The following is a 23,824-nucleotide window of genomic DNA, read 5'->3' as shown; positions in this document are numbered from 1 at the left end:
ACACCGTTACCCTATGGAATCAGCTGCCACCCCTGATCGTTAATCAGCCTGATCCTGAACATTTCAGACATGCTGTTAACGCATCCCACTACTATTAAGTGACTACACCCTGTTTTATCCTGATTTTACTCTTGTTAATACAGTTTTATCTTGCACTATCTTCCTTTTGACATCTTACTGTCATTCTTTTAACTTTATTCTGGCACAGACGCGCACCTGCTAGTTATACCCGAAAGGGGCGTCAAGCAGTATACATACATACATAGATTTTATTTCCGTGTTAACGTAAAAAAACAACAACAATTTAATTAACATGAGGCCTTAATTTTTCAATATATATAATTGATAAAGAAATGTTCACAAACATTTTCGGCCGAAGAGTATCAGAGATTATTATATGTGATTATGGTAGTGGCTTAATGAACTTTTCGGAAATGTGTAACAGCTTCCAAATGACCGTCCACGCCATTTGTAGTTTTCTGAAATTTCAAAACTCAGTGTTTAATGGTACGATCAGTGTTATCAATGTAACAAAGATATTTTACTTATTATTAATTTGAGATCTGCTTTAAAGAGGCATTAATTTTCTTTTTAAGACTAATCATGTTAACTGCGCATAATTCTGAATTGTGTTGATTAAAATGCCAGTTTTCAAGTTTATTGCAACATTTACTTGTAAATACAATTTTTAGGCTGAGTGTCGGGAGTGGGCGGTGCGAAACTTTTAAAGCAAAGGATTTTACCATTCGCATCGGTCAAATGTTCGACATAGGTTGAGACACACTTCTTCAGAGAAAAAAAAACAAACATAGAAGTCTCTTGCATGTGAAATTACTTTTGCATGTGAAATTAGACAAACAATGCATCTTTAATCTACATTTATATAGCTTTAATACTGAAAAAATATTTTATTGAAAAAAAAAGCAGTCACAGACAGAGCTGTTTATGTTTCAAATAGCATTTAAACAGTAGGCCTACAATAAATATTGACACGGGGCTTATCGAAATCCTTGAATCGTTATTCCGATATGTCACTTACTGCCCACCATAGAGTACAGGTAATAATTCACGTAAACGCTTTACTGTTTAGTGTTCAGTCACCTGCAAGCCTTTGTGGTATTAAGTTTTGACTGGTATACGAAATGTAATTTTTTCAGAAGTAAAGTCGGCAAAATTAAATGGTGAAATGAGCGCTGAACCATTCAATTTCAATTGATTTGTCTCGCGAGATCGAAGGTGGGAGGTGAACGTCAAATCATGGCGGATTACAACCAAAACATATCGAGGAACTGGAATTAAATTCTCCTTATATAAGGAAAAGAAGTTTTATTTGAATGGAAACGAACACCGGGAAACAACGTAATTAAACTTAAAACATGTCAGCAGTGGAATTGTATACAAAGGTATGTAGGTCTAGGTGTTGCAGTTTGGAAGAGGAAATTTGCCAAAGTGACACGAAATTCGTTATGATTCATAGGATTTCATGTTTATATTTAACTTTAAAGCATACGCCTTATAACACTGTAGATTCCATAACTATCAAAGTCATTGATATTTAACTGACATGACCCAGCTGGTATCTGTTAGCTAAATACATGAGCACAACTCAGCCCAGGCCGTAGACAAGCTTACTGTCGCTGAGTGGCTGCTTTTTAATTACTGGTATTTGCAGCCACCGTTTGACCGTCACAATATAAAACAAGCAGTATGCGTCAGATTAGTTCGACTACCATGGCACCTTCAAGCCAGGTACTTCACTCTTCAGTAGAGCATGAGATTTAGAACAGTATTCCCGGCCAGGCTCCAAGTTTGAGTCATTGTCCCATTTGCCTCAGGATGTTTGCTATAATATGATATAGGTAAGCTTTATTTTAACAACCAATATAATCAACATACAACACAAGCCATGAGCTACTAAGCTCTTGTGCGACAAAGTAGGAATCCAGTAGCAGATACTTATTTTTGCTTATTTTACCTCCTGGTACTACCATTTAAATGATAAGTGCAAGCAAGGGAGCTTCCAGTGCCATTCTTTACGTCTTTGGTACAGTGCGGCACAGGATGGAACCACAGACCTCCTTAACTCAAAGCGGATACTCTACTGAGCTATAGATGCGGTTACATTGATGGTGGAGTACTTGCAGGAATTAAGGGGAGAATTTTCAGATTTACCGACCAGGTAGCACAGGCGGTAGAGCATCAGACTTGTACAATGCTTTAGAATATAGATAATAGAGGAATCTTACTGGCTGTCCCTGCATTCCAATCGTAAGAAAATGATTTTTTTTTACATTTTAGGCCCTAATATATGTAGTAGTGTAGAGTATAAGGGTGCACTTATACTTCCTTGCTATTGAGCTAGCTTTTATAGCGACGTAGTAGAGTGCCCGCCTTAGGTGTGAGAGGTCCCGGGTTCGATTCCCAGTCAGGGCTGAAGTATTTAAGCCTGTTACATATATAGGTCACCCAGTTTATTGAGACTCGCCGACACATGGTTAGACATGGGTCACAGAAACCATCCTATGTTAACGTTACAAATCTGCAAAGTTCTTGTAGCAATAAGTTAAATGTAAAATACGAAAACATGGGGAAAATAGATTCAACAATGACACTATTCAGGGAAGAGATACTTACGTAATTCTTTGTATGTTCTGAGGCCTCAACATGCTCAAAGAAAATGAATCTAGCATCTAAACAAGGGAACTTCCAAGAAATCAGAGACTCTTTTTATTATTCAGCTTCTTTTAAATTTCTATCTAAAACACGGACAAATAAATTTTACATACACACTGATGTATAGACTAAAGGTACATGACTTAGCATGTGTACAAGGAACACACCTAACAGACATTTAAAAAGAATATCAAAATGACAATTTGCAAGCCAGTAAATCAGCGAGATTCATTCATGAACATACATGTACTATACAGGGCTTTTCAAAGCCTTATATAACTGGGGTCAATCTCCAGTCTCTTTTCCAGTTGAAAACAATGTTATTTTTCCCAGTTGCAGCTGAGAAACTTATAAAGAATTGAAAAAGGATTACTTTTTTTTTGTAATTTGGCAATTGCAAGTGGACAAATTGGTCAAGAAGGATTCATGCATGACTATGGAGGTGAAGGCCTGGCTACTCCCTTTGTGGTGTGCCCTTAGGCAAGGCACTTTATCAAGATTGCCTCAGTAGACTGAACTGTAAATGGGGTTCATACACCTCTGTAGTGTCTTTGAGGTTGGTGGTTTTACCAAAGTACATACAATGATCTTCTATGATTAGGGCTATAATATATCTAGTTGTCCATCTACCATTTAAACCTGAGAAAACTTGCAATATTAGTTTTCTTTGGGTGTTAAATTGTACTTTCTTATTTTGTCCTAAAGGGAAATGGTGAAAAAAAATTACACCCTTGTTGAAATAGTTCATCCTCCACCTTGGATTCATGTCTGGCAGATAAATATTTGTAGTTGAAGCAAGTCACTTCTGGTGTGTAATATAGGAACATCAGCTGGTTAACTAATGAAGAAATAACTAGGTTTAGATATTTGTGTTAAAGATTATTTTCCTTGCCAAAAAGGATGAAAAATGAATACATCTTTGATTATCAGGAGTTCCCCCCTCCCCCACACACACAAATAGACTTGAATCTAGTTTAAAACAAGGGCTGACAGTGAAACAGATGCAGTAGTTTCGCACTCAGTTTTATCCATCAAATCTATTACATTGTACATGGTATTTCATGAATTTTGACTTTCATATTTTGTCATGATTAAAATATCAGTAATGGTCATTCTCAAGGCCTTTAGGGGTTGTAGTAGGAACTTTCTGAATTTTAAATATAATCTTGAATGATACCAGTTTTAGGGTAAAAAAATGTTAAACTTTGTTTTTTTGTTTTGAACCAATTTTAAAAAATGTTGCAGCTTTTAAAGTGAAATGATGTAAAGGTAATCCTGTTAGAATCCATAAACAAATAAAGCCCTTTATAAAAGTATTGTGGTGCCAAGAAATGAGGAAATTAACAATCTTTTATCAAAATCATTTCGGGACAATAAATTCAAAACTAAGCTAGATACTTTCAGGATTTCAGAAATCTGCAAATTGACAACTTTTGTCTGGTAGCCCGAACTTTGCAAATTTAATATGTTCGTTAATTTATACCACCATTCAGAAGGATGTATATATAAAACAATTAATTTATAAATTATTTAGAGAGAATCAAGAGAAATCATTGTTAATGTGTCACATAAAATGTAAATCAGACAGTTTGTTTTTAAATTTTCATAACATGTATGTATCTGACCTAATGCCATCATATCCCACATCATTAGTAAATTATATTAATTTAAGTCATGAATTAATAGAGCTCTTAATTTTCCTCTATTTTAAGCTTTAATAGAGCTTGTTCTTAAAAATTCCTGTCCTGTGATCACTCCGATCAGAGCATAGTTTTTCCGTGTGGAAGGTTATTCAATGAAGCTTCTGCCAATCAATACATTTATATGGGAGAATTGATTTTGGGTTTTGCTAAATTGTTGTCTTGGACTAGAGAATTGAACAGTGAAGCAATAATTGTGAGCCTGTTTCTGCGGATTACCCAATTCTCTCTCGGAAGTTTATAGCTTTTGGTGAAATATTTTTGTGTTTTGTTATGTAATTAGAATCTGCAGATGGCATAATTTTCCAATCTATAAATGCAAGTTTGTTTTATTCTGCCATGTGGCAGATGCCTTTTTTCCTGGAGTTAAGATAAACATGGGATCATAAGGGCAAGCTCTACTTGAATTTTTGAACATCAAGGAAATGGCAGATATCTGTATGTCTAAGGTGAGTTTTCTGCTGTTTGGACAGAATTTAGCAAATTTGTGGGTTTTTTGTTGTTGTTTTTTTTTTCAACTGTTTTTTTCTACAGTTTGGTAGAATTGGAGATTTGTCAGAGGGATTTATGTTCGATTTGTTTGCTTACTGCCTGCATTCACGAAAAACACGCTTGTGAAATTACTGTTAGTGTTTAAAAAAGTCCTCATATACTAACACAGGCATCATATTGTGAATAGCAGATTTTTAAAATTATGAAAATATCAGATTTTCATGGTATGTTCCTGTCACCAGGGCTCAGGAATTCTGATACTAACCAGGGAAAATTGTTGATTGATTTCTTTCCTTTCTTTTCTTTAGCTCCATAATTCACTTTTTTACCAGTCTGGTTTTTTCATTTCTTTCACATATTTACTCTGAAAATGGCTTAAATCTAAAATTTAAATAATCTTGTTGTTTTTCATTCTGCCAACATCGTACGGTCTAAATAGGCAGAAAATAACATTTGATTTAACCTTTACTTGCAATGTCAAGGTCTTATCTTTAATTGCATTTTGTAAAGTAGAAAGACTTTAATTTACTGTTTTGAATATTTGACAATGTTTTTTTAAAGAACAAGAACTTTCAGTAAAAAAAGGGGTTAGTTAAACAGGGAAGGTTAAAAATTTATTCCAAAAATCTATTCAACAACATTTTGATTATACTATTCTCACCTCTTGACCAGCTTTGATCTGTAACTCTAGAAACATATCACTTTTTATAAGGTCTACAGTGATTAATCCCCCACCATGAGTAGTGGGGAGTTATAGGAATGATCTCCGTCCTTGCGTCTGTCTCTCCATCTGTAACAACTGTGTCCACTCCATATAACTTATTCTCCTTGTGAAGGATTTTCTTGAAACTTGGGTCAAATGATCACCTTATCAAGATGATGTGCAGAACTCATGAGTCAGCCATGTCGGCTCAAGTTCAAGGTCACAACTCAAGGTCAGAGGTTTGAGCCTTCTATTTTGTTTCTGCTCTGTTATCTCCTGAACCCCTTGAAGGATTTTAATATGACTTGGCTCTAATATTCCCCTTATCAAGATGATGTGCAGAACTCAGATTTAACCCATGCCAGCTCAAGGTCAAGGTCACAACTCAGATGTTTGAGCCTTTAATTTCCAGCCATACCATCAACCCTTTCACTATCCATAACAGCGGCGGGGATATAGCTATCTTTCAGACTGCATAGTTCTTATCAGAGCAGCATTGTTTTTGCCCTCTAGAATGTTTGTCACATTGTCCTACAGATTAATGGGCATGCACGTGCAAGCAGAAAGAATGAGTTGGATTGCCAGTAGTATAGAAATGTCCTTGAAAAAATAATGTATGATTGATGAAAGAGTGTGTATTAAATGTCTCTTGCTGTCATTTCTATGCTTACGGTATTTACTGTCTTGTTACAACCTTGAAATATTTTGACATGACAAAACCAACATAGTGGGTTTGCGACCAGCATGGATCCAGACCAGCCTGCGCATCCGCGCAGTCTGGTCAGGCTCCATGCTGTTCGCTTTTAAAGCCTATTGGAATTGGAGAAACTGTTAGCGAACAGCATGGATCCTGACCAGACTGCGCGGATGCGCAGGCTGGTCTGAATCCATGCTGGTCGCAAAGCCACTATGTTGGTTTTCCCATGGCACGGCTCAAATATTTTGACATGAAGTTAGAAATACTGCTTATTTCAAGCACACAGTAAATAGTAACAACATATGGTATGGAGCCATGACTGACATCATGACAGTAAGAGTCAGAAAAGTGGTGGTCACAAGATAAGCTATAAAATTGCATGGTCACTGTAATAGTCATGAAAGTCAAATATACATAAAAGAACTATATGAAATTCAGGGTCATATTTTTTCTACAAGAGTCATGGTCTCATCAAGAGCCAAGTTTACAAATAGAGTTAAGATAGTCATGGCTGGTCTCTTCAGGAGTCATAGAAGTCATGGTCACGTTGGGAGCAATAAAATTCATATATATTGAGGGTCATGTAAGTCATTGTCACATTGGGATCAATAGAAGTCATAGACACGTTGAAGGTCATGAAGCACTGGTTACATTGGGAGCAAAAGAAGTCGTACATTGAGGGCCATATACATATAAGTCAGGTCACATTCGGAGCAGTTGAAGTCGTAGACACATTTAGGGCCAAGGAAGTCAAGCTCACTGTTTCCAAGGTCAAAGAGGTTGCATGGCTTCTCCAGTGCTTAAAAATTGGGTATTTGTAATTTCCTGTTAAATTTGTGATTTTGATAATTGTCTGTGACATTTGTCAACATTACCAGATTGGATTTGTATTAACCTATCAAGTCTTACCGCTGCCTTGCATAATTAGACAGTAAATTTTCTATTAATATGCATTCAGTTTCATTAAGTTTTTATGAGATGGATCAAATCTCCTACTGGAACTATAAAAAGACATGCCAGAGAAAAGTTCTAGTCACTTTGTGGCATTTTTTTCTGCTCTTTTTTACAGAAATGAATGATCTTTTGATTAAAATGCAACAGTGTGAGAAAATCTGTTAATTTTGACCAAATATTGTCAGACAGACATTTGTTTTAGATAATTGCATTTCGTGATGTTGCATCTGTGCATTGGAGTGATGACAAAATTTTGCCAATTTTTAACCCTCCAGACAACTAAAACTTGCGATCCTGCATTAAATTTTCTCTGTTCACACTTCTTCTGTTCACACTTTAAAAAGGAAGCTTTTCTGCAGAAAAAGAAGTCGAATAATTATTCCTAACTAATTCAGACAGAATGCTTAAACATTGCTATTGTTGTTAATAGAAGTTAATGGCTTTCAGACAAAAAACGCATAATTATCATTTATTAACTTTTACTGGAAGTAGAGAGTTGTAAAATAAAGATAATAGAAAAACACATGAATATGTAACTAGCTTTTTGAAAAGTTTACAAAAAAAACCATTATGTTTTGTAGAATTTAACGTTTTGTAAACACCTTAAAGAAGCCCAACAAAAGAAGAGGGGGATAATGTGAGATTGCAAAATGCAGAGATCAGAAATTTGGTCCCCAATGAAGCAAATGTTATGTGAAAGCTAGTGTGCATATCAAAAAGTCCATTTCAAGTTCAAAATTGTAAAGTTTGATTTCAACTCCTGGAACTGTCTGATGTTATATACAGTTATTGTACAGAAAAATATATCTTAGTTTTTGGGTCAGATGTGAGGGGGGATGGATGGGGTAAGGCCAGCCAGCTAAACTACCCATATTTTCCCTGAAAATAAAACATAAAACATTCTTCCGGTTATTAACAATAGATATCACATCCAAACTTATTAGTTCATCTACATGCTCTCTTAACTTAGCTTTCTTTCCTTTATCTAGTGTTATTTTCAAGACAAAACACAGGTTTTTGGGTCAAAAGTGGGTGGGTGCGGGGGCAAAGCATATGCTGCCCCATACACCCCCTATCCCCCCACTTGTTGTGGACTAATTATAGTGGATTACATGGTTGCATCAATCCATGAAATTTAATCACTAGAAACAAACAAACTTAGTAATCATTTTATCGTCAGAAGTTCAAATCCACTGATTTAAAAACCTGTTAAATAGTCATTTGGCTAAAACTACAAGATTTCATGCCTATGAAACTAAGCGATTTCAGTGTTTTCATTGCATTTTGTTTGTTATATAATAATAATATTATGATGTGCTTTCTTTGTAATTGAAAGACAGATATATGCCTGCTGTTGAGATATTAGCGAATATAATATTTAGGCACTTCATGTTTACAACTGGGTTAGCGGTGTTTTTGTTTTTCCCCTTGTATAAGATAAAAATGAATGTTTCTCAAGGATATCTGGAGCCTTAACTGGATTGTTTAAACATCTTTAGAATACCCACTGTATAAGCTGATAAATACAAGAATTACCTTAAAATATGTCCTTGCGGTCGAATCAGTTTGACTGGTACAAAATCGTTGTGGCAGAATCTTCTTTCAAACTTGCAGAGGGATTCCGATGAAACTTATGCACTTGATAATATGTTTATACAGTCATATAAAGAACCCAAGTATTGGCACCTCAGAGCGCTTTCCTTTGACAAAGCATTATTGTGGATATAAGTAACTTTCAGTGATCTTGTTTTGGCTGAGAAATTGTCCCATTTTCTTGCCAGCACAAAGAGATTAAAGAGGCTTCTGTCAAAGTGAAATAAGATACCAAAATTATGCTTAAAATATTTTATGTTTATAGTAACTGTTCTTATTCAGTTTCTCAACAGATTGTCCCTGAGCTGTAATTTATTATAGTTTTGACCATACAATAATTTATGTGTGGGCAGATGTGTCTGTTTTATGGGCACTTGTGTGATCTTCAATAAATTTTAAGGGTACAAGATAAAATAAAAGGCTGTAGATAAAAATATATAGATAACTCATTCACAGTAGTATGGACTGAAATATTTTTCTGAATTATAATACGGTATACATTATACTTTAAATACATTCTGATACTGAATGAAGAGGCATGCCCGGTGGTCGAGTGGTTAGGAGGTCTCTGTCTCCGACAAATGTGGGTTCTATACCCCACTTGGGATGTAAAACTCCTCTGTGAAAGAAAGCCATGCATGTTGCTTATGGAGGTATGGAGAGACTTTAGCAGAATGGTTAAGTTTGCGGGCTAGGATTCTCTTGGCTTTTCGACGTGTCTTTGAAACCTGACTTAAGAGTGTAGTATTCCATGTGAGAAAGCAATCCAGCTGGCTTACTGAAGGTCGCTGGTTCTACCCAGGTACCAGACCATGCTAGAAACAATGCCTAGAAGGGAACCATGGTCTTTCTCTACGATCAAAAGCTGGAAAAGACACTTTATGATCTAAATTTTGTTGGTGTACTCTAAACCCAACAAAAAATTAAAATCTGAAGAGGGCCCCAGCGGTTTCTTCAGTATTGGAAGCTCACTTGAAAGTCAATGCTTCAGTTAAATATTGCGCCAGTGAGATTTAAAAAAAAGAATGTTTAATGTGTTTGGCCTAACTCATATTTTAATATGATAATAATACAACCTGTTGATATTTTGCTACATATGTTTCAATATCAGATATACCAACAGAATCATCTGTTACAGTATCTGAAATACTATCTGAAATTTTTACAATGATTTCAACAATGGTATCAACGGAAAATTGGATTACTGCATTTTGAGATTTTTATAGAGAAAAAAAACATATTTTTTTTTTCATTGCACACGTTGTTTGAAACTGTGTGCACTTAATGTAATCATTGGAACCAATTTGGACCTTTTTGAAGACTTTAAGAGAGAGATACCAGAACTTTTAGATAAGCTGAATGGAAAATTTAAAGCAATTATCAGAAAAGATAGGAGAATGTCTTCAACTAAGCTTTATGTTCCATCTGTCTGTGTTTGTAATAGAGAGAAATAACACTTGTGTTAGATAATTTGTCACATTTTGTGACGAGAATTTAGAGAAAAGGAATTAAGTGTAATTATTTGTAATTTTGTTCAGAATTGCCATAATTTTGCGCTGAAAATCAGAGGAATGTGGTATCAGAGCATTTGACTTCCGTATAGACTCGTATGGAATGTTCATTCTATAAAATAAAAAAATGATATTAGAATTTTAAATAAAGTATTAAATAACTTAGTTTGATTGGATTCAGAATATTTAAGCTGATTCGTAGCAGATGTGATCAATTTGTTTCAAGAATTTTGGAAAAAAAAACTTTCTGGAAATTACATTTTGCAAGAACATTAAAACAAATGTGACACAGTATTGAGAAAAAGAGTTAGTGTTTGTTGGTAAAGATGTATCAAATTATGGAATAAGGAAGTATGACAGTTATTGTGTTTGTTGGAAATTTGTGTCAAATTATAGAATAAGGAAGTACGTGTTTGTTGGAAAGTTTGGGTCAAGTTATGGAATAAGGAAGAATGTTTTTGTTGGAAAGTTTGTGTCAGGTTATGATATAAGGAAGAATGTTTTTATTGGAAAGTTTATGTCAAGTTATGGAATAAGGATGTATGTGTTTGTTGAAATTGTTTGTCAAGTTATAGAATAAGGAAGTATGTGTTTGTTGGAAAGTTTGTGTCAAGTAATGGAATAAGGATGTTCGTGTTTGTTGGAAAGTTTGTGTCAAGTTATAGAATAAGGATGTAAGTGTTTGTTGAAAAGTTTGTGTCAAGTTATGGAATAAGGAAGTACATGTTTGTTGGAAAGTTTGTGTCAGGTTATGGAATAAGGAAGTATGTGTTTGTTGGAAAGTTTGTGTCAGGTTATGGAATAAGGAAGTACGTGTTTGTTGGAAAGTTTATGTGAGGTTATGGAATAAGGGAGTACGTGTTTGCTGGAAAGTTTGTGTCAAGTTATGGAATAAGGAAGTACGTTTATGGAAAAAGGAAGTATGTGTTTGTTGGAAAGTTTGTGTCATGTTATGGAATAAGGAAGTATGTGTTTGTTGGAAAGTTTGTGTCAAGTTATGGAATAAGGAAGTACGTTTATGGAAAAAGGAAGTATGTGTTTGTTGGAAAGTTTGTGTCATGTTATGGAATAAGGGAGTACGTGTTTGTTGGAAAGTTTGTGTCAAGTTATGGAATAAGGAAGTACGTTTATGGAAAAAGGAAGTATGTGTTTGTTGGAAAGTTTGTGTCAAGTTATGGAATAAGGAAGTATGTGTTTGTTGGAAAGTTTGTGTCAAGTTATGGAATAAGGAAGTATGTGTTTGTTGGAAAGTTTGTGTCAGGTTATGGAATAAGGAAGTATGTGTTTGTTGGAAAGTTTGTGTCAAGTTATGGAATAAGGAAGTACGTGTTTGTTGGAAAGTTTGTGTCAAGTTATGGAGTAAGGAAGTATGTGTTTGTTGGCAAGTTTGTGTCAAGTTATGGAATAAGGAAGTATGTGTTTGTTGGAAAGTCTGTGTCAATTTATGCAATAAGGAAGAGTGTTTTTATTGGAAAGTTTATGTCAAGTTATGGGATAAGGAAGTATGTGTTTGTTGGGAAGTTTGTGTCAAGCTATGAAATAAGGAAGTATGTGTTTGTTGGAAAGTTTGTGTCAAGTTATGTCATAAGGAAGTATGTGTTTGTTGGAAAGTTTGTGTCAAGTTATGGAGTAAGGAAGTATGTGTTTGTTGAAAAGTTTGTGTCATGTTACAGGATAAGGAAATATGTGTTTGTTGGAAAGTCTGTGTCAAGTTACGGAATAAGGAAATATGTGTTTGTTGGAAAGTCTGTGTCAAGTTATGACATTAGGAAGTGTGCTTTTGTTGTAGAGTTTGATACAAGTTTGGGTTGAGTTATGGAACAAGTATCTGTGTGTTGTTGGAAGTTTTTGTCAAGTTACAAATGGGAGAAGGAAGTATGTGTTTGTTGGAAAGTTTGTGTCAAGTTATGTAACAAAAAGTTGGATACGTTTGTTGCACAACATGTGACAGAAATTGGAAAAAAGTTGTTTTTTATATAGCAACTGGGAAGTGTAATTCAAAACATGTCTTTGGTTTGAAAACTGATACTGCACCTTACCAGTTTTTTTGAAAGTTTGTCACCAAGCTTGATGCAATTTCGATACTCTCTGTTTTCAAAAAAGAAAACACTCAGTAATATCTGAAGTATTTTTAGGCAATCGTGCATCAGGATTTTGGAAGAGAATTGGACAAAATAAATGTGAAAATAAGAATGAATGTCTTGAAGGAAATAATATATAAGAGGTTTTCCATACAAACAGGATTTAATGATGAAGAAACCCTCGTTTGCTTCAGAAAGGTATGAGTAACTTGCCAATAGATAATTGTCTTTTGAACACGGCCATATTTGAAAGGCATATTTTTATCAGTAGCAGAGAGACTGTGAAATCAGTTTGAATGAAAAGCTGAGCTACTGCTGGGATGCTTATTTATGTAAGCGGGGAATGTTAAAAATAAATATTTTTTGCAGAAAGCAAGTGAGAAGATAAGATATAGAGGTGGGCAGAGCTCTGTTAGTTATGTTCTATACCATTCCATTATCTTTATTTTTTGGGAGCGAGTTAGACTAGCCACTAGACTGATAATAAAGTCATTTCAACTTTTGTAATTTTTCTTTCATTTTACGAAATAGTGACAAATGCCAGTCTTAAGAGATTTTCAGAGAGCTGATTGTAACAATATCATAATATATGATATTGGACATAGGATAGAGACTGGATATATTTATTTTAAAAAATATATATATCATAGTCAGGGAGCTAGTCTAGGAGTCAGTGTATGGCTGCACGATTCCCAAGTGGTATGAAAAACAAAGGATCTCTTGAGTTTTTAGTAATACGCCATTATTTATATTTCTAGGGAGCCCGTGTATGGCTGCCCGATCCCGATGTGGTGTGGAGAGGGGCGGAGCTATTGGAGGACTACAAAGAAGCTCCATGTAAAATAAAAGTGCAATATGAGGAAGGAGAGGTGAGTAAGCTATTTGGCCAGCAGATTATATGTTCCTGTTTAAGTGTCAAAGTATCCATTGACTGGTTTACATTGAAATATGGAAGTTTTTCATAGTTCTTGTTTTTTGTAAATGATTTGGTAAGTGGTTTGGTTATTCAATTAAGTCTTCAGTTTCTAGTTGCTGCTGTGGTAAAACATAGATAGTTTTCAGGAAAACTCTTAACTTGATATTAAAGAGGGAAATTGAACAATGGACTGAGTATTCATACTCGGCTAAAATTTAATGACATATAAAACTTTAAATTCAGTTAAGGTGATGCACCCATAATGCCAGTCATCAAATTCAGTGCAATTTTGTTTTCTCGCAGTTTTAATAGATTAGCCTTGCAATAACACTGTACCTGCTGAAGAGGCTACTACACTACATAAATACCAAAAAAATTTGAAAATGTCTGCCATGTTTGTATATATCTTAGTAAGTTTGAGAATGCAGAAATCACATTCTGATCTAATAATAATTATTGCCAATTATCATTAAGGTTCACTGCAATAAAGTCTTGCAGGGTTTAGAAGGCTGTAAAATGGACTTTTACAGACTTACACAGAATAAAAGTTTGGTTCTTAAAGTTTAGTTAAGATTGACTTTAGATAAAGAAATTTTGTTGTAATGCATATCGTAATATATACAATTGTTGTATCTATATTCTGTTATTATTTTTGATAAGTTATGTTTATCATATTAGACCAAAGAAGTTGTTATGTTTTGTTTCATCTTTATTTATTTGCTGATGGTTTTAAGATTTCTCCACAAGATATACATCTCCACCGCAAACTTGCTGAGAAGGAAACGGTAACTAGATTAAAAGCACGCTAGTGTTCTTTTATATACAGCTGTCTTTCTCTAATTAGCATAATTCATGCATATGTCTAATTGTGTGGGCGTGGTCTGTCGCATCGTTTGCATGTATGTTTATGTATCATGTAAACAGTGGAAAAAAATTCTCTCAGGCCAAACAAATGGTATGTTTCTTGAGTATGTTTATCAATTGATATATGTTTATATGGCAGTGGTATAAAACAGAAATTGAAGAAGGGTATTACAAAAAAATGTTCTAAACAGATAATAGAAAAAAGTTAAGTAAAAAGTTAGCATTTGCCATTTGGGTTTTCAAGAAAATGTACCCCTTTTCTGTCACTTTGCAAATATTTTCTTGGCTGATAAGAAAATAAAGTAAAGGTTTGTTTGGCCTGTGTTACATGTATATTTTTGTATTTTGTTGGATCTAGGACCTGCACAATGTCCCTGTGTGGTGTGGTCCTCCCACCCTGTACTTTAACAAGTAATTGTGTGTAATAATAGCATATATTTTATATAGTATGTAACCAGTCAGTGATTTTCAGGTTTTAGAGCAGAAGAGTTACTTCATTGATTGAAAAAATTGAACTGTATTTAGGTTTAAAAAAAAGAATGTTCACAGAAAAATGTCCTGAATTTCTTTTAAATTTATTATCTTCTTATGGCTAAAAGTTATGCAATGATATACTCTACTTTTTATATTTAGTATATTTTAGTGCTTCTAGATATATTTAAATGTTTTAGAAACATAGAAGTTCTGAAAGTATTAGAAAATGCTATTCTGAAGTATATTATGAGCTGCGCCATGAGAAAACCAACATAGTGGCATTGCGACCAGCATGGATCCAGACCAGCCTGCGCATCCGCGCAGTCTGCTCAGGATCCATGCTGTTCGCTAACATTATCTCTAATTCCAATAGGCTTTGAAAGCAAACAGCATGGATCCTGATCAGACTGTGCGGATGTGCAGGCTGGTCTGGATCCATGCTGGTCGCAAAGCCACTATGTTGGTTTTCTCACGGCACGGCTCATATAATTGCAGTATCTTTTCTTTATCATCTGGCCTTTTTAAGTTTAGAACATTCTGTATAATATTCTGTTAGTGAATTGCTTCTTTTTTTCAAAAATCAGTGTTACCCGTGACAACCTAATTTGCGTAATAATGGATATAATAATTATAAATGGCTTATCTATTGAGACTATTTATAGTAAAAAGCTGAACTATTTATAGTAACAGTTTGAGCTATTTATAGTACGAAGCTGAGTAACTAGCTGTGTCAGGAAAACAAAGGACATATAATGATTCGGACCCTTTTTTATGTCAAAGAAATGTTTTATATTTACATTGTAGAACAAAATCTTCAAATATTCACTTTGGTAACCGTTGAATGTTTTACGTAAAGATAGGATGTTTTTATGGTTCGTAATTCGTTAAGTTAGGGCAGTTTTTCCATTCATAGAAGAAACTTGTTGGAAAGACGATTATTTCTATGCAACACTAATGTGTGTACTTCCCTAAAACTTCTAGTTTCTTCTTTTTGTGCCAGTTTTCCCTGCTCAAAACTCGTGTCTCAGGGGAATCAGGGTCGAAGCATCTAGTTATACGACTGAATTAATACGTACAATTGTAGTCTATCATTAGAATGTCATTATTTTGTTGCTAGACGATTTTTCTCCCTTAGCTTTAAATAATAGTTACAATGTGATATTATGCTTGTTATTCTGGCTCTTACGAGACTAATGTAGCAGATTTCTATCTTTTTCTTTCTATCTAATAACTTACAGTGCTATAATTTTCTTCATGTATTGATAAGTACTTAGTTATATGTAATTTAAATATATTCATACATGTTAACCCTTACCATGCTGGACGCGACTGATTCTGCCTTTGCGACCCTGTGTAGATCGTGATCAGTCTGCACAACTGTGCAATCTGATCATGATCTGCAATGTTAGCTATTCAGTCACTGTTTTTTTGGTAAGCACCACTTTGGAAGAGGGACAAGTTCATTATAGAAATTTAGCAGGGTAAGGGTTAAAGACATTAAAAAATCTATTGAACATGAATACATTAATAAAAAAATCTGAAATATCTTCAAAATACAAATTTTATAAATTGTTGCTAGATTATCATCCAAATATTTCGGTAAAAATGGGGAGGGAAGTGGAATTTTATTTTTAATTTCTGATAGTTGTTAGTAAAAAGAGGGTCAGAATTGCAAAAAAATATAGAAGAGAGGATGTTGCTTCTAATGAAACATCTTTAAGTCAGTTATTTTCAAAGTTCAAAGTTACATGTGCAAGCAAAATAAATTGTATTCTAATGAGCTTTTTATACAACTGATTTTACTGATATATGTTATGTTGTTGTCCATAAACTAGGATAAAAAGTCTAGTGTGCATGGCACATGATGGTATCAATACTAATTAATTAACATCTTCATATACTTATCTCAAACATGGACTAAATTCCTCCACTACTAACATTCTATTTTTCTGCTCTATTTTTGTCTCCTACATTTATGATTATAATATTATGATTATTTACTCTTTTAATATCTAAATTTCTTAGTGAAAATGTACAAAAGTATAGACTGTCATTATACATTTTTTTGTGGAATTTAGAAGGTCAGTTAATGCCTTAATGGTAGCTGTGAGTTAGCGAAATTGATTACTAAGGGCTATAACACTGTCTTATGAAGCTATAGAATAACATAACTGAGTATGTAACTGGCCCCCATTAAATGCAAAACAAATGAAATTCCAAAAAGGTGCATGCCTACAGAACATTATTTTTTTGTTTATACTTCCTTTTGTCTATAAATAACTACCATTTAAATTTCCTTACAGCTATTGCATTAGGCACACATAACTTTGGACAGTTTTGCCAGTGTTCCTTGAAAAATAATAAATTTTCTTTTACTTCTATAATGATCACAAAGGGCATTTTTACTGTCCTTAAAAATGTCCAACTATGGCAGAGATTAAACAGGGCAAGAAGAATTTTGATATTGAAATTATTTCTCATTTTGTTTTATAGGAAGCTGTGATAGACATAAAAGACAAAACCAAACTGCCACACCTGAGGAACCCTGATATTCTCATTGGTGAAAATGATCTGACATCACTCAGTTATTTAAATGAGCCTGAAGGTAAGCAGTTTGATTGGTTGAAAATGATCTATTGTCACTCAGTTATTTAAATGAGTCTGAAGGTAAGCAGTTTGATTGGTTGAAAATGATCTGACATCACTCAGTTATTTAAATGAGCCTGAAGGTAAGCAATTTGATTGGTTGAAAATGATCTGACATCACTCAGTTATTTAAATCAGCCTGAAGGTAAGCAATTTGATTGGTTGAAAATGATCTGATGTCACTTAAACTCGATGGGACCTCCATAATTGAGCCGCATCATGAGAAAACCAACATAGTGGCTTTGCGACCAGCATGGATCTAGACCAGCCTGCGCATTCGCGCAGTCTGGTCAGGATCCACACGGTTCGCTGTCAAAGCCTATTGCAATTACAGAAACCGTTAGCGAACAGCATGGATCCTGACTGCGCAGGCTGGTCTAGATCCATACTGGTTGCATAGCCACTATGTTGGTTTTCTCATAACACAGCTCATATATTTTAGGCCAACATGGTAGGTGGGAAACCCAATATGTAGCTTCTAGAAAGAAAGTCATTACTTACTTACTTAATTACGAAACTGATTTAAATAGTAGGAACTAGATTTGATCGAGTCTGATTGGATGAAAGTCATGCATGATTACTAAGTTATTTAATAAATGAACTTAGATGTCTTTTTCCAAATTATAGTTGCAGAAATAAACACCCTCTTGGTGGAAAATGTAATGTCCTGTGGGTATTTAAATGGGGGGATATGGTGTTTGCAAAACACGAAGCTGTTGCAGGTATTTCCCAATGTACAGTAATTTGTTCAAGGAAATGCCATTATATTTGATCTGTTTTACTGTTGGTTCCAGTCTGGTCTGAATTGATCTTTGTCTATCTGGAGACTTTGCAATAATCATCAGGGTGGTTAATTACTAAAACAATCTTCCTATAAAATCACATAAAGTTGACTTTATTCTGTGACATTTGAGAGCAATATGTTACACTGGATTCTATTTCTGGTATTAAGACAGGAAACAGAAAATGAGTGGGAATGTCATAAAGTTTGATTAGGGATATTTAGGGTGAGATTTTGTCTCAGTTAAATGTCCCATGATAATGCTTTTAGATTATATTTGAGAGAGATAAAATTATTTCAATGGAAATTTTCTGTAATTAGTTTTTCGAAAAAGCATCCTGTTAAAAGTTAATGGTTTAATATGAGCTCAAAAGTACCTGAAGTACTAAAGAGTTTGTTTTATAAAACCAGTCTTTATGTTTAAAGTAATGTCTGTTTACTTGATGAAGTTATCAGTGCCTGTTATTTCCAGTGATAGAGGATACAATGTATAAATGCAGTTTAACTGCTTGAGTTAATTAATGCATATTATGTTGTTTGTGACCACATTTCAGGGGAAATTAAGCAGATAATATTACAGTCAGACCTTTGCTCAAGGCCACCTTGAACTGAGACTAACAGTTGTTTCATTGTTTGTTTAACCATTACCCTATGAATTGGTCCATCATTCAGTTTGGGCAGTACCACTTATGATCATAGAGTTGTTCACTGAAAACTTACATACTGAATAGCGAACAATGCAGACCATGATCAGCCCGCACATTCCTGCAGGCTGATCTGATCTGAACTGGTCAGACTCAGAAAGGCAAAGCAGGCTAAAGGTTAAGCATTCAGTTTGGCAATATATATGAAAACTAAATTTAATTCAAATATCTCTTGGCTCTCCAAAGGCTGGTTTTCATATACAAGTTTGACAGTTTCTAAATCATAGATACGTTGTATACATCATTCAGCAAATTGCCAGAAAATGTGACAACAGACTATTAGAATGTTTCAACAGACTGTTAGAATATTTCAACAGACTGTTAGAATGTTTCACGTGTTGAAGGTGCAGATTGAATTGTCTGGCTCGAGGGTAACTGTTTCCAGGGTAACGAGAGTTACTGGAGAGCCAGATATTTCTATCAGCACCTCCAGCCAGCAGTAGTCTTTTGCTTGCGTAGGACACTCGTCAGTTAATGGAAGAAATAAAATAAAACAAAGGCTTTCCCTGTAAGACATATCTCATTATAGTAGTGTATGAAATTACACATTCATTCAGCAATTCAGCAGAAGAATTTTTACAGCACTGGCGTTATAATTCTAAGACATGAGAAAATCCTGTCTATCATGCAAGAATTATATTATCTGTAATGTTTTATTTGTAATGAATTTTGTTCTTTTAATTTATTTTCAGTATTATACAACTTAAAAGTGAGATTTGAGGAGAGAAACATCATTTATACATATTGTGGTACGTACTTTTTGTATTAATGCAGGATTATTATTATTTGGTCTAAGTTTCAGTTCATTTTAGCACTTTTTGCAGATTGTTCTAATGTGACCTGTCACCACTGTTTTGACTGTATGTCTGGCCAAACTCTTTGAATGACATGTGACCTCAAAAACTTTTGGGCGGAAAATGATTCCATGCAGAATTGCCCTTGCCATAGCAAAGGATAGAAATAAAAAATCCATTGGCTAGATTTCAGAATAATTTCTCAGAAATGTTCCTAAGGTGACACTGTACTAGTATTTTTCAAATCTGAAAAGTGATGCCCACTATGGGGTGTTGTCACATTGCCCTGTATATAGTAGAGAATCTAAAAATCTTGTTAATTTAGATATTTGAATGTACATGAGAGTCAGCGATACAGCTGAAGATACCTTAAACATTTTCTTTGCTACAGTGGTTAAACATTGTGGCTACTGTAGCTTCCTTGAATGGAATAGATGCATAGCAGTTTGGCTGGCGAGAGGGCAGAATGTTTTATATAGTGACAGTTTTGTCCATTTCTGCAAACGTTGCTTTATAATACATTCTGTCCATTTCTTTTTGGGGAAGTTAACTATCTCCTCTAGACAGCAGTTTAGTAATGGCCACAAATCAAGAAATATTGTTATCTTAACCTTACACCTTTTATTTGATGTAATACAAAATGTAGTCACTGAAATTTTTGTGCCTACAGTTCTGTAGCTTCTGTAAAATAGAAAAAGTGGAAGCTACACGTCAGAAATGAAAATATTGCAAGCTTGGTTTGTTTGAGCCAGTTTGTTGGTGGTTGTGGAAAAGCAGTGCTACCGTCCACACCCTCTAGCCACGGGTTGAGAAGAACTTTACATTTGCATATGTTACAAGTATTTAAATACAGTTTAGAGGCATCTACAAGTGTGTTCATATGTGGGGTTGTACATTGAACCTTCAGAGATACTCTGTGTAGAAATGCAAAACATTTGTCTTACAGGAATACTATTTATGATAGAATTTTCCTTTAACTGATTCACACAACTGAACAAACATACCATGGGAATAATTTCTATGTTTGTGTCCTAGTTTAACTTAACTGTAAATCAATTAGCAACAGTATAATTAATGACTTGATGGACATTTTATTGCATATATTTGACATGAGAGTTATTATCCTTAATACAACCATGTTTTTTGTCCACCTTATTAACTCTGACATTAAAACCCTTCTGACTGTGACCTTTCCGTGTAACAGAGCATTAAAAGTCAAAACAAACAAGTCCCCCATTCTAATTGGAACTGCAGTTTTTGCCATAAAAAATGCATCATAGTGCTTGCCCTATATAAACAAAGAAAAACATTTTTTATGAACTTTTTTTCTCGTGGATATGTAGTTCAGTGTCTATAGAGCAGACATCACATGGGAAAAAAATACATTGTCCAGTCAAGCCTGTACTTAAGACCACCTTTCAATTAAGACCGCTTTTATAAAGGCTGATGTTTTCTGTCACAAATTTACTTGTGTTTAGAGAATGCCTGTCTGCAAAGCCTGCAGTTTCATTTCCCAACCGTGGCCTTTACCGACGGGGTTGTTTGTGTCTGTTGTAGAAAGGTCGCTGATCTTTAGAGTTTAAATTACTAAGAATTTTATTGACGATGAAGGAAAATATCTGCCCTTTACGGACAGGTGTTTGCTTCATAGAGGTCATTGACGAAGGTTTTGCTGTATTTTATGTACTACATATTTGGTTCTGTCAGAAGTTCTGTGAAAGATAATTTTATGACCTTATATTTAGACTTTAGGATTGGCATATTTCATGAGAAAAGTCTATATGGAGTTAATGGACAAATAATGGTTATCCTTTTATGTTTTTGAGCATGTTCCAGAATCTATATCTATTGTAGACTAGATGTTTGTATTGTATTGTTGTTCAGAGTTAATTTATTTTTATGGTATTTATTACACTTACAGAAATAAATTTAAATACCTCCCAAAAAAAACATCATTTGCATGCTGTGGAAAAGGCATGTTGATAATACAGTTTTAACACAACATTTCTTTTTAATGCATTTAATGTAATATTCAACCAAACTTGTGTTCCTGGATAACATATCGTACAGATTTGCTCCCTGCAAGTTATTTCAAATTTCCCCACATGAGGCAATGGTGGACTTTCCGACATGAGTCAAAGGTGGACTTCCCCACATGAGTCAAAGGTGGACTTCCTCACATGAGTCAAAGGTGGACTTCCCCACATGAGTCAAAGGTGGACTTTCCAACATGAGTCAAAGGTGGACTTCCCCACATGAGTCAAAGGTGGACTTCCCCACATGAGTCAAAGGTGGACTTCCCCACATGAGTCAAAGGTGGACTTCCCCACATGAGTCAAAGGTGGATGCCCCACATGAGTCAAAGGTGGACTTCCCCACATGAGTCAAAGGTGGACTTCCCCACATGAGTCAAAGGTGGATGCCCCACATGAGTCAAAGGTGGACTTCCCCGCGTGAGTCAAAGGTGGACTTCCCCGCATGAGTCAAAGGTGGACTTCCCCATGTGAGTCAAAGGTGGACTTCCCCACATGAGTCAAAGGTGGTCTTCCCTACATGAGTCAAAGGTGGACTTCCCCACATGAGTCAAAGGTGGACTTTCCCACATGAGTCAAAGATGGACTTCCCCACATGAGTCAAAGGTGGACTTCCCCACATAGTCAAAGATGGACTTCCCCACATGAGTCAAAGGTGAACTTCCCCATATGAGTCAAATGTGGAGGATAAAGGGTTCTCTGTCAAGGTCGTCAAAGAAAAAATTCTTATTTGGGTATTTAACTTGCAACTTCAGGATTTAAATCCAACTGCAAGCAGATATTAGCTAGGGGTAGTATCCAATTAGATAAGGATTTAACAATTAGGTCAGCTTAACCCTTACGCTGCTAAATTTCTATGAACTTGTCCATCTTTGAATTTGGACAGTACCATTAACTATTAAAAGGGGTGTAAATACCAAAAAGATTAATGTGCAGGCTGATTATGATATGCACTGGTTGCAAAGGCTGAGCCAGTTGTGTCCGGCATGCTAAGGGTTATACAACTTATGCAAAACATTTGACCATTGAGTTGTATTTTAATAAAGAAAATAAATTATATGTCAAAATGATCTTTTCCCATACATTGTACTATTTAAAACTGGAGGCAGATTCTAGAGTGGATCAGTTAAGCTCTAAGATGTATTTATTACCAAGCTGGGATAATATAATATAAACTAAAGTCCCCCACATGTACAATTTTATTATCTCTTCCTTTTTGAAACGGTTTTCACTCTCTATTGCTTGACACTGAAGACACCAGTATGGTAAATCTCTAGATGGTAGATAACATTGTTATTTTGTAATTCGGATGTCCGGTCTTATTACTGATTCTACCATCACTGAATTGCAGATCCCCATGTTTTATTCATTCAGTAAATAACTAAATATATCCATTGACAGAGATAAGAAATAGTTAATAGTCATTCTATTTATAGACTGAAATAGTATAGACATCAAGTTAATTAGGTTCGTTTGAACAAATATTTTACCTGAGGAAAAAAGTAATTGATTTCGGTATGTCCATCTTAAAAAGTTAACTTTTGGCTGTGTATATTTTGAATACAGTTACAACCAGTTGTGGTGTTGCAAAATTGATACGAAAACACAACGAGACCCCAGATATTTGTTTGACAGAATAGGGGTGTCAGAATTCTTTTTATACAAGCGTAACATTGTTTTATTCTGGTTGCCAGTTCTATTATGAGTATCTATATTAGAGTGGAACCATGACATGGCTTTTGGCTGCTGTGGTGTGATCTGTCGGTTCATGTTTTGTTTTGTCTTGGAACAGTCCAGAACCATTCCAAATATTTTAGAATATCATTTCTTGAATGTTCCGTTGACTAAGAACATGTGCAGACTACACTGAATCCTCAGTTGGATACACAGTTCATCATTAACCCCTTGTGAAAAGTATTAAAGCCTTCTGAATTTTTTTCTGTAGAAAAACACTTTTAAATTACAGGTTTGCAAAAAGCATCAATGTTATTATTTGATGTAAAGTGGCCATTTAATGGTTATACAAAATTAATGACAGTACTAAACCTAGTATATGATTGTTTTAACTCAATATGGCTGTTTAAAAGAGATAAAAAGGACCTGCATTTCGTTTATAAAGTGTGATTGGATCCTAAAAAAAAAAAAAAAGAAATGACTTCTTTAAAGTAAGTTTTAATCTAAGGTGTGACTGCAAAAAATATTCCTTCA

At 34.7% G+C, this 23,824-nt stretch overlaps 1 protein-coding gene across 1 annotated transcript in view; it reads left to right on the top strand.

Moving 5' to 3' along the window:
• Window positions 1–12,397: 12,397 nt before the first annotated feature.
• Window positions 12,398–23,824, top strand: part of LOC123541815 (uncharacterized) — a 112,782-nt gene continuing 101,355 nt past the window's right edge. Inside the window, exons 1-5 of the mRNA XM_053532061.1 lie at window positions 12,398–12,602; window positions 13,163–13,273; window positions 14,055–14,105; window positions 17,152–17,263; window positions 19,482–19,538. Coding sequence (XP_053388036.1) covers window positions 12,516–12,602; window positions 13,163–13,273; window positions 14,055–14,105; window positions 17,152–17,263; window positions 19,482–19,538 — 418 coding nt within the window. The 5' untranslated portion in view covers window positions 12,398–12,515. The remainder of the gene's footprint in view (window positions 12,603–13,162; window positions 13,274–14,054; window positions 14,106–17,151; window positions 17,264–19,481; window positions 19,539–23,824) is intronic.

This window comes from Mercenaria mercenaria, chromosome 19, assembly GCF_021730395.1.
Source record: "Mercenaria mercenaria strain notata chromosome 19, MADL_Memer_1, whole genome shotgun sequence".
NCBI classification, from domain to species: domain Eukaryota; kingdom Metazoa; phylum Mollusca; class Bivalvia; order Venerida; family Veneridae; genus Mercenaria; species Mercenaria mercenaria.
The sequence above is the reverse complement of the archived record's forward strand: the minus strand, read 5'-3'. Positions and strand labels throughout refer to the sequence as shown.